This window comes from Pipistrellus hanaki (assembly GCF_964339955.1).
Source record: "Pipistrellus hanaki genome assembly, chromosome: 7".
NCBI lineage: Eukaryota > Metazoa > Chordata > Mammalia > Chiroptera > Vespertilionidae > Pipistrellus > Pipistrellus hanaki.
In genome coordinates this window covers 22,174,504-22,186,688 of record NC_140509.1, presented here as the reverse complement: position 1 = coordinate 22,186,688, position 12,185 = coordinate 22,174,504, and the positions used below count along the sequence as shown (strand labels likewise).

The 12,185-nt window shown below is 38.1% G+C and overlaps 1 protein-coding gene across 3 annotated transcripts in view; it reads left to right on the top strand.

Annotated features, from left to right (window-relative positions):
- The window catches only part of COL21A1 (collagen type XXI alpha 1 chain), a 164,125-nt gene extending 153,350 nt beyond the window's left edge, over positions 1 to 10,775 (top strand). For 2 of the 3 annotated variants that reach the window (XM_084889133.1, XM_084889132.1), the window contains 8 exons: positions 973 to 1,008; positions 1,204 to 1,248; positions 4,770 to 4,802; positions 5,388 to 5,534; positions 5,617 to 5,671; positions 6,383 to 6,583; positions 7,940 to 8,017; positions 9,285 to 10,775. In XM_084889133.1, coding sequence (XP_084745259.1) covers positions 973 to 1,008; positions 1,204 to 1,248; positions 4,770 to 4,802; positions 5,388 to 5,534; positions 5,617 to 5,671; positions 6,383 to 6,583; positions 7,940 to 8,017; positions 9,285 to 9,472 — 783 coding nt within the window. In that variant the 3' untranslated portion in view covers positions 9,473 to 10,775. The remainder of the gene's footprint in view (positions 1 to 972; positions 1,009 to 1,203; positions 1,249 to 4,769; positions 4,803 to 5,387; positions 5,535 to 5,616; positions 5,672 to 6,382; positions 6,584 to 7,939; positions 8,018 to 9,284) is intronic. The other variant, XM_084889134.1, reaches the window with a different exon arrangement.
- The last annotated feature ends 1,410 nt before the right edge of the window (positions 10,776 to 12,185 follow it).

Below are 12,185 nucleotides of genomic sequence, written 5' to 3'. Positions count from 1 at the left end.
CTCTAAATATATGCATTTCAGGTTAAAAGCTGATATGCTTGCTTTTATTTTGGAAAGGATACAAGCTCTTAGGTTTTCCTCTTCATATCTTTTGCTGTTTCGGCTTTTCTGCCATTTTGGTTTTCTATCCCTCATGTATTATCTAGTTGGCCCCTAAATTATTATGCCCAGTATGATCCTTGACCTTTTGGTTCTGATGAGCATTAGGCAGCACTTGCTGACATAGGAATGAGCTTCATCACAGCAATTAAGTGTTAGATCCTTAGTGAATATTAAATCTTCTGTGAATACATAGTTAGATTTAGAGCAGTTCCTTGTTCAGAAATTTGCCATATAAAAGAAAATCTGCATTCTGCTTGCTGTAAACACAAAAACTGTATTTTTTTTTTGTGAAAAGAAATTTGGAAACTGTCCAAGTTCAACTTTGGGAGAGCGGTCACCTTTCCTGATCTGTGGGTTCATTATCAATATGAACAAGGACCTTGAACTAGTTGGTCTTCTAACTGAGAAATTCTAGCAAGCTTATTATTATGGAATTTAATCCCCCCAACTTCATTTTGAAGCATGTCTTTAAAAATATCATTTCAACATTATATTTTATTTCATTGTTTCCTTTAACATTGTGGTAAATGAACTTAATGGAAGATTTTTCAGTTTGATTTCTTAAAATAACATTTGCCAAAATAAGTCCTATTTTCCTTGTTTAACTTCAGATTATGATCAATATAGAAATGTTTTCTTCTTGTTGTAAAATAGAAATAGTAGTAAATTTTCTTTTGACTGTAAAAGCACAAGAAAATGTTCATTTAGAACATCATTTTGACAGGATGTGATTTTATTCTCTTCCCAAATGTTGTGTTGGAGTCAGCTTCTGTATATAAGGCATTTGTGGAACTTGTATGAGATCATATATTTTTCTTTGCTTGAGACATAATATGCTACTGTGATACATATAAAATTGCCTTTTTGCAGGGGGACAAAGGAAATCAAGGTGAAAAAGGCATTCAGGTATATTGTTGGCTTTTTTTTTTTTTTTTTTTTTTGCTTGGCTATAAAATAAGGTCTTTATTCTTTTAATGCTTTGGTTGCTTTTCCAGTTCCTTTGTCTTTTACCATCAATATCTAATTGCTAAATTCCAATTTTTATATGTGATTGTGTCATAAGTGTGCAAGCTAATTAATAACATTTGTTAAATTTTAAAGGGCCAAAAGGGAGAAAATGGAAGACCAGGGATTCCAGGGCAACAGGTACATATTTTTTTTCTTTGATGGAAAATGAAATAAGAATTAATATAATTGGGCAGTGCTGAGTGAGGATTACTTTCATTAAAAATAGGGGGGAAAGGTCAATGTAGTATGAATTCTAATCATACAAGGATGAAAATGCTAGATGCTGGTGGAATACTGGTTTGCTTTTAATTATTTTACATTCACTTTCTTATCTCGTTTCTATTGGTGGCTCTGAAACTTGCTTTTCAGTGCTTTTTCATGGCCGCTTACCTGACTGAAGGTAGACAATGCCACCTGTTTTAGGAGCATTTATTGGCCAAAGGCAGCTGTACAACAACAGCATCTCCATACCTACTGTTCAATCTTGATTTTCTTCTTGCAATATAAACAGTTGAGGCCATATGTAGTGGAGGAATGTACTTGTTTTCCTCTAGTTTGTTCAGAAATATAAATTACTACACCAGAGACTTATTAAAATCTTATTTTGAGGGACAGTGTTATGAAACAGATACATAATAAGATTGTTTTTGCTTCTTCCCTGACTAAATTCTCCTCATTAATTAGTGTTTTAATGAGATTACCATCTGCCACATAAGTTCAGTTGGAGCCAAACTGAACCAAAAGAGCATAAAAGTGATGAATACTTACTTACATAGCACGTTTCCTGCTGCATCGCCTATACTTCAGCTCAGTTCCAACTTGGTCCACATTTAAAGGACACACATTGTTATGGAATAAAAAATTTATGGAATTGGCGCAGAAGAGACAGTTGGACACTCTGAGGTTTCAGGAAAAGCCTTTATTCAAAGCACTTGTTCAGGGGACTCTAAGGTCTGGAATTAAGTAAGGGGCAATGACTTCAGGATGCATTAGGGACATTGATTAACTTAGATACAGAGTCTGGCTGCTAGTCTCCTATATTCTTTCACAAATGGAGTTAATTATTGACTAGCAACAGAGTGCAGTAGAAAGCAGATTACTGGAACAAATTCAGACTGCCAGCCCCCAAAATGTCTTATGCTCCCCATCACCATAGGGTGGTCACTTTTGTGTGTGGGAAGGAGAAAGATTCAGTAATTACACCAGATCTGGAGACACGTGGATAATACTCTACAGGGGTTTCTGTGTCCCTCTCTTGGAGAAATCCAAAAGTCCATGTGGAGAGTATTTAAAAGCATATGGCCCCAAGGTTGTCTGTAATATGGGCTGGAAGGTGAGTGCAAGATATTAAGGAGAGTTGAGAATTTAGGAGCTAACAATAAGCACCAAGGTATCTAAGAGGAGAAATAGATTGAGTTTCCCATGGTACCACAATGTTAATGAAAAATGTCTCTTAATTTTTGTGATCCTCCACTTGATTCACATTCACTTGATGACACTACCAAACCTGTCCCTGTTTCCCTCCCTGGCCACATAGACCAATTCCCTCAGTTTCACTAAGTTAAACATACACTATTGAAACAGGAATTTTGGGGAGTAAAAAAGACAGGTTTTAGGAAATTTGAGACATTTTGGAAATTAAGGGAATAGGAAAACAATAAGGAAGGAGGGGGAAGAACCTCATATGGGACATTTGAGCCCAGGAGTTACTATAGTAACCAGTCTAAGGGAACAGTGACTAACCAGGATCTGCAGCCTTTATAAGCCATGGGACAAAGAACTCAGTGGGACCCTTTCCCCCTCCTCACATGGGAGTCCGTTATGTGGGACTCTTCTCCTTCCCTACGTGGGAGTCTGTACTTGTTCTTTAATAAATTTCCACCTTTACTGTACCATCTTCTGTCTGTGGATTCATTCTTTGACTCCAAAGGACAAAGAGTCCAGGTGCAAGTCCAAAAATTCCATTTCACTATCTATCAACAGTCTCCCTAGAGGAGAAGGTTCTTCATCCATTCAGCCTCCCTAACCCAGGCCTTTCACCAGAAGTTGATACTCACAATAACTCTCTAAACAGAAGGATACTTCCTTTGGAGTTTGAGCTCACACATAGCTAGCTCACTGGTTTGCTTTTCTCTCACTTCTCAAAGAAAATAGCAAGTCTGCTCCCTAAGGTAGGATTTGGATATCCTAGGCAGCTTCTGCCCTTCAGTGAAAGCTGCATTTCCCACCCCCAGGAACTGAGCTCATGTGGAGGACCCTGGGGCCAGAACACTTGCTGCTTTTTAGCAGCTGGATACTGTGCCCAAACTCTTTAAGTCAACTAAGTCTGAGTGACCTGCCATCCTACTAAGTCCTGTGCATGTGTCTTGACCTTCCTGTTATGAATAGAATTCAAGTGTGTCTTGACCTTCCTGTTATGAATAGAATTCAAGTGAATGTTTCTCTCATGAAATCATCTTAGTGATTCTCAGATGATAGCTGTTTTCGGTTTCAGCTCTAATTCAGCTTTAGTCCTGAGAACTTATTATTTTATCTTTCCTCTTGCACTGAATCCGGTTATAGTATTATGTCTGGTAGGGAATACTGCTGCATTTCTTCAGAATCCTCAATATTTAATGAATGGCCTTACAGAGAGAGTTTACTCACTAAGATTTTTATATTTTAAATTACTCTTTAATTTGAGAATCTACCTTTCTCTGTGCCATACACTGATTTTACCTAATTTTTATTTCCTTTTGCCTAATTTTAATATCCATATTTAGGGAACTGAGAAATAAATCAAAACAAATTCTCAAATTCAAAATTCATTGGGTGGAATGTTCTACACTACGTTTTATATTGAATTGAAGAACATCAATTTTCAATTTTAAAGTTGAATAATGAAGTACTACTTGTGTCTGTGAAAACCATACCCTTGTTTTAAACTGATATTGGTGATTTTAAAACCTTGAAAGTATGATGAATTTCAAAAATGGAAAAATTTAATGCCTTCCCTGAAAGTTCTTATTATCTATATTATATCACTGGAATGAGTATGCGATAAAGAGGGGTGAAAATAATTCAATATAGTATTCCATTACATGTATCCAGTGATTTACCAGCTGTGAGTGGCTTAGGCACAGGACAAATAGGCATTTTCATCCCTATTAATCACTGTTACTGATATATTTGCTTTAATTTGTCTTTGATCAGTAGCATGCACTAAAGTATATTTAAGAGCATATAGAGAAAAATGTAATACTCTAAATTACAAAATAAAAGAATAAATATATTTTATCTTTCCTTATTTGAATTTTAATTTTCATTAAAATAGTAATATATTTTAAGTTCAGCATAAAATTTATTATTGTTATTTTAAATTTAAGTATAATTCAGATAGAATCCTATTCTAACCTTATATTTGGCCTGCAGCATATAAAATATTCATATCTAACAATGAAACAGTTATGTAAATGAACATTTTCATATATTCAGTTAGCATATTGCCTAGTCATTAGTCTCCTTTAAAAAGGCAAAGATCTCTTATATGTGTAAATCTGTCACTAATTGTATCAATATTTTTCAAACTAAAATTTAAATTTGATTAACTGTGTGATAAATGGTGCTGGTACTATAGCTTACACATTTATTACAGTTTCCCCCCCTGTTAATTTTTAAAGGGAATTCAAGGTCCTCATGGTGCAAAAGGAGAGGTATGTTTCTTCACCTGTTACGCTCCTTCTACAGTCCTCATTGCTTGGTTTTTCCCTGCTTTATAAATCTAGTAATACAGAAAATGTATTTTATGTTCATTGATTCCTAAATAGTGACTTTCAGGATCTGTAGATTCATTCAGTTAGGCATGGAATGTTATGCATTTGACAATATTGTTGGTTCTTTCTTTAGACTGGGTGCTAAATTTTTTTCTGCCTATTTTTCAGTGAATAATATTTTGTGTTTTCCTATTTGTCTGTCTTACTAAATTTAAACTCCTTGAGAATAGGGCTGTGTCGCATTCATTTATCTCTGGCACTATTTATTGCCTACTGAAGAAATAGTAGATAGGGGATGGATGGATAAATGGCCATTGGATATGATATAAAATGTCCCTCCTGGTCATTAACTGTGTCTTACTATATAACATATATATACAATATATACTATATATATATATATATATATATATATATATATATATATGTTTTATGTTTATATCCATGTCCTTAAGGATTTTCAAGATGCAATTATACCTCCTGAAATACTTAAAGAGAACTCTTGAGAATTTCTTTTGCTTTTAGAAAGGTGAAAAGGGAGAACCTGGTGTCAGAGGTGCCACTGGACCAAAAGGAGAATCTGGGATGGATGGCCTGATGGGGCCTGCGGGTCCCCAAGGACAACCTGGAGAAACGGGTCCTCAGGGACCTCCAGGATTGGATGGGAAGCCTGTATGTATTCTTCTTTCTTTCATAGTTTTCACTGCTTTTTACTTGGTATATTCATGTTATAATCTCTAATGATTTGATGCAGGGGAGAGAATATTCAGAACAGTTTATTCGACAAATTTGCACTGATGTATTAAGAGGTAAGTCTCAAAGAGTTTTTAATAACTGTTTTCAAATTACAAAAGTAAAAGCAATTCTTTGTAGAAATTATAAAATACATGAGTAGGATAAAGAAGAAATAAAGAACATTTATAAACCCTTGTCTGTTTTTATTCTAGATGAGTATTTTTATAATATAGATGAAATACTATATATACTATTTTTTTAATATATATTTTATTGATTTTGTACAGAGAGGAAGGGAGAGAGAGAGTTAGAAACATCGATGAGAGAGAATCATCGATCAGCTGCCTCTTGCACACCCCCCACTGGGGATATGCCCGCAACCAAGGTACATGCCCTTGACCGGAATCGAACCCGGGACCCTTCAGTCCCCAAGCCGACGCTCTATCCATTGAGCCAAACCGGTCCTGGCAAATACTATATATACTATTTTTAATAAACAAATTTTTATTATTTCACCATTAATAAAATGTTTGACATAATTATGACGATTTAATTTATAAATATGGATGTCTGTAATTTATCAAATTTTTCTTCAGGACACTTTCACTCTTTCCCTCGAATTTTAAGCAAACTATACAATTGTACAGAACAATGAGTAATTGCATAAATTTCTAGAAGTGAAATTATTGGGCAAGAGATATCTGTAAAGTTTTAAAAATTATTAGAGATACTGCTAATTACCACTCACATTTAAGCATATGGGGGTGGGGTTCTTTGTTTTCAAGCCCAGCTACCCATCTTACTTCAGAGTGGAAGAATTCAAAATTGTGATCATTGCCAGTCCCAACATGGCTCCCCTGGAGTCCCTGGGCCGCCTGGCCCTGTAGGCCCAGAAGGTCCCCGAGGATTTCCTGGTTTGCCAGGAAGAGATGGTGTTCCTGGACTCATGGGTGCTCCTGGACGCCCAGGTGCCAGAGGATTAAAAGGTACTTATGTGCATAAGCGAGTGAACAAGAAAGGTATTTTCCTTTTTGTATCCATACCTATTGGAGTAGAAAATAATTCATCTTTGTTTTCATGATGACAAAAAAAAAAAAAGTTATGTTAATCCCTTAGTCTTTCTGTAATTTGTCAACTGAGTGAAAGAATGCTTATTCTATCAATATTTTCTTGAAGCAACATTTTCAAGTATAAGTAGATAGTTCAGAGTTAGGGAGCATGCAAAATAACAAATTAGAAAATGTTGACAATGCACTTAGAAATTTTATTTGAATCTAATAAGGTCTTTAAGTAGAAAATCCAAGGTGCCATTTCCTTTATTTCAACTTTGATAATTTCTGTTATCAAAGATTACCCAATTAATTTTTCTATTATAGGAAAAATTATGTTTTCCAACCAAACTTCCTAATAACCCACAACTTCTCTTTGTCTTTGAATGTTTATGTGAAATGTGTATTGCTAATTCTTCTCTTTTAATTTAATTTTGAACAATATAGATGTTTCATTAAAATAATAAGAGAACAGTATGACTAATAGAAATGATCCCAAATCATTTTCCTTTTTAATATTTAATCTAGTGGCCTGTTGCACAAAATTTGTACACATTAAAAGGGAATTAATTAGAGGAAATAATTTAATATTGCTATTTGCCCTTTCTCTATAATAGACGTGTCAGAGATGAAAGAAAATTATAAAATGTATATGAAAACCTTCCTACTGTCAGAGTATGGGGCGCACCATGGGACCCAGAGTCCAGTCCCTGCCCACCCACATGCAATCCTGGAGGTCCCTCAGCCTGGTGCTGGGGCAGAAGGAGCAGCCTGAGGTACCCTAGCCCAACACCAAGACAGGAAGTGCACCTTCAGGTCCCCCTTCAAGCCCCACCAGGTGGGGCGCATGGCCTCAGGTTCCCTGGCCTGGCACCAGGGTGGAGGGCACAGCCTGAGGTCCCCCAGCCAATACCAGGGCTGAGGCATGGCCTGAGGTCTCCTGTCAAGCCCCATGGGAGTAGGGGAGGGCATAGCCTCACGTCCCTGTTGATTCTCCTTAAGACTCCTTATGGGAACTTGGCTTTAGCTGTGGGTGCAGCCATCTTTGTGACGGAATGATGGCTAATTTGTATGTTCCCTCTTTATTATATAGGATAGCTGAACCACTGATAGTTTGCCACCTATTTAATATTACTAACTGGAAACAGAATTTTTGAAGCAGAAATTTCTGAAACTATTTTTAAAATAAGCATTTTTCTTTCCATGTGTGCATCAAGAGCTTGGAAAGAAACAATCTAGGAGGCAGTGATTTTATAGGAAAAAAATAGCTTACTCCAATCTCTGACACTGCAGGCCTCCCAGGAAGAAATGGGGCAAAAGGGAACCAAGGGTTTGGGTACCCTGGAGACCAAGGGCTTCCTGGTCCACCAGGTAAGAACTGGTATATGATCATAAGTGTTGCTGCATACTTGGCTTTAAGAAAATCTTCACAAATCTAAGTCAAATAATTTGAAACCAAGGCTCTTAAATCGCCCTCTGCTAGCTGTGTTATTTAATGTTGCTATGCCTCAGTTTCCTCATTTGTAAAATGGTGATGACATGTCATCTGCATCATGACATTTTTGGAAGATTAAATGAGTTAATGCATGTAGTGCTTGCAGAACAGTACGTGACATAATTATGTTTTCAATAAATGTGTGTTATTATTGTTTTAGACGATGTTATTACCTCATAAGGCTTTGGGTGGATCAAATAATTTAATAAGTTTGGACAACCCACAAATTAAAATATTAAAATGTTAGTTCGGTATCTTAATTATTAATAGTAGCATTATTGTTATATTAATACTAGAGGCCCAGTGCACAAAATTTGTGCACAGAGGGGGGTTCCCTCAGCCCAATCTTCACCCTCTCCAATCCAGGACATCTTGGGGGACATCCCTCTCACAATCCGGGATCACTGGCTCCCAACTACTCACCTGCCTGCCTGCATGATCACCACTAACTACCCTCCCCCCCCCCCCCCCCGCCCCACACTGCCAGCCTGATAACCCCTAACCACCTCTGCTTATTGGCATGATCACCCCTAACTGCCCCCCCCCCCCCCCCGTCAGCCTGGTCACCCCCAACTGCCCCTGCACTGGCTTGGTTAACCCTTACTGCCCCCTTGTCAACCTGGTTGCCCCCATCTGCCCCCCACCCCCACCGGCCTGGTTGCCCCCAAGCTTCCCTCTCTGCCAGCCTGGTTGCTCCTAACTGTCCCCCCCCCCCCCACTGCTGGCCTGGTTGCCCCTCACTCCCCTCTCCACCCCCCCCCCCCCCCGCTGACCTGGTTGCCCCACATAGCCTGCTGTTCAGTCGTTTGGTTGTCCCTCACTAACCCCCCTACTGGCCTGTTGCCCCATGCAGCCTGCTGTTTGGTCATTCCTCCGGTAGTTTCGGTCATGATAGCCCGTGGCTTTTTATATATTAGGATAGATTGGCTTAGTTTTACAAAAATTATTGATTACTTTTGTATGGTCCTTTATAAAGTGGAAGGTATGTATAATTAACAAATTATACCTCCTCTTTTCACATTAGTGCAAATATTTATAATTTTCAAGGAAATTTTTTCAGTTTAAATATTGTACAAGACCAGATATATATCACCATGAAAAAACAAACTCCTCTGTTCATATGTTGCTAATGTCCCATCTTAGGTCCAGAGGGCCCTCCTGGAATAAGCAAAGAAGGTCCCCCAGGAGACCCTGGTCTCCCTGGAAAAGATGGAGATCATGGAAAACCTGGCGTCCAAGGGCAACCAGGCCCCCCTGGCATCTGCGATCCATCACTATGTTTCAGTGTAATTGTCGGAAGAGATCCATTTAGAAAAGGACCAAACTATTAAGGTCTAATGCCTCATTCAGCGACCTAGGCATGGTGCTTTTCTTCTGTGGTCTTTTGCATCTCAGGAAGATAACAACAATAATCCCTTGAAAAGAAACTAAAGTACCTCGGTGTTTTTATTATTATTTTTTCCTTAAGGCAGTGGTCAGCAAACTGCCGCTCGAGAGCCACATGCGACCGACACCCCCACTTCTCCAAAATAGACTCATCCAGGTCTAAAACCGACTTCTGTGCATGGGCCACGAAGTTTCAATCGCACTGTACGTATATGCCCGCACGTGGTATTTTGTGAAAGAGCCACACTCGAGGGGCCAAAGAGCTGCATGTGGCTCATGAGCCGTGGTTTGCCAACCACTGCCTTAAGGAAATATATATAAAAGGTCACATATACTGATCTTAAAGGATCCTCAGTAATTTGGAGCCTTTAGATTAGTAGCATTAATCAAATCTCAAGGGTTTCTTGTAAGTCCGTTTGTTTTCATCAAAGTTGAATATGAAAACCACCATTGCCTGTTAGCCAGTGCATGTCAGTCACTGTGAAACATTTCACATGCAACCTCCATGCAGCAGAATATTTGAGTTCCATTTCATGTCTGTGTGAATTTCATGCTTCATATCTCATAACTCATGCTTCTTCATTAGAAAAAACATGTTTCTGGTCATTGGAAATAAGATCAGGGCTGATATTCAGCTGGGACCGACCTTATTGCCATACCAGTCATTTACTGCAGTGTCTGTGCTGATTGGATGGGGCAGTGGACTGCTGGTTGCTCAACATCCTGAGTATTACATGTGAATAAGATTAATGTGTTTCTTATTTCACTTGAAAATTATCAAATTTGATTAATGACTCTGCTGAGAAAGTATCAATTACACAGGGAATGGTGAAAGTTATGTAACATTCAAATACATGTTTTTTAAAGTGCAATTTTACCTGGTCAGTATATTCAAAACATGCAGAAATTCAGAAATAGTAAAAAGACTTTCTTCTTCATACTTGCTGGGTAATTGATATGTTTGTTGTATGCCTTCATGTTTCATTGCACTTATATGTGTACGTTTATATATGTTAACGTTCATTGTAGCAAAGCCAATGGGAGTAAATGCTGTGGATGAAAGGAAATTCCGCAGTCCCTAGTATGTCTTGATGTTTTTAGTAGACTTTAAAATATTATGAATAGTCTTTGGGTACTGTACTTAATGCTTTTGTAAGGAACATAATTTGAGATCTTTTATCTTTATTATGCTTTAAATTTTGTTACATGCTTATTATTCAAAGTACAATAAAGTTTTTACAGTCCTAATTGCAGTGTCTTTTTGTATTGTACTATAATTTACTTTTTCTTTTCTTTTTCTTTTTATTAAATTCATTGGGGTGGCACTAGTTAGCAAAGTTATATAGGTTTCAGGTACACAGTTCTGCAACACACCATCTGTACTCTACATTATGTGTTCACCACTCCACGTCAAGTCTCTGTCCATCAACATTTACCCACTCATACCCTCCCTATTTCCTCCATCCCTTCCCCTGCTTCTCTCAGTCACCCTACTGTTGTCTGTGTCCATGAGTTTTTCCTTTTTTTGCTCAATTTCTTCAACTCTCCCCACCCAAAAGTTGCTACCATTTCTTAATTCATTCAACCAATATTAACCACGGGACCATTAGGTGTCAGTTACTGTGATAGGGATACAATAGCAATACTGTAGAGTCTGGCCTGAGAGAACTTATATCTAACTAGGGGTTCAGTGCACAAATCTGTGCATCTTGAAAGAACTGTGGGATGGGAGCCTGCAGTGGCACAGGGGCGGGTCTCGGCCCATCCTCTGTACCCCATATGGCCCCTCCCACTAAAGTCCCCAGGCCCCTGTCTGCTGGAAGCCCCACTCCTCCTGCCATGGCTTCCACACCCTGACAGTGCTGACCCTGCCTGCACCCGCTGACAGCGCCAAGCAATCGGGGCCAGCACAGTGGGTGCAAACACTGGGCAAAACCACAGCATGCATGGGAGCAAAGAATTTTCAGTAACCACCTGCTCCACCATCCCACCTGCTGCCAGTGCCTGCCATAGTTCATGCATGCCCCCTAGTGGTCAATAGAAATTGGTTGTTAGGTTGTTCCACCGTTTGGTCTATTTGAATATTAGGGATATATGTATGTCAGAGGTAAGGAAATGAGTGGTTCCTGTACATTCATTCTAAGAAAGGAGAAAATTATATAGAAATGTATAGGATGATGCAATGGACTGAATTCAAATGTTGAGTTCATAACCTCCATGTGACCATATTTGCAGATAGGAGGTAATTAAGGTTATGAGGTTATAAGAGTAGGGTCCTAATCTGATAGGATTGGTGACCTTATAAGAGGAAGAAAAAGAGATTCTCTCTTGCTTTACACACACACACACACACACACACACACACCACAAACATGCCTGCACACATGTTAGGCCATCTGAGCACATAAGGATGAGCTTGAGATAGAGCTGGCAATCATTCTTTGACTCCCCAGTAGAGAGCAGCAAAATATATAAAAGTAATATATGTTTTATTATATTTATTTCATATCTATCTTATTATATTTATCATATGAACTATGATATTTAGCCAGGACATTTGTTTTCTGTTTTCTAAGTATGATTAGATTTATATCCTTAAAGTTTATTCCAAAGGAGAAAAAAATGTACTGTTTTCATGAGTTGAAACCAGTTAATGAA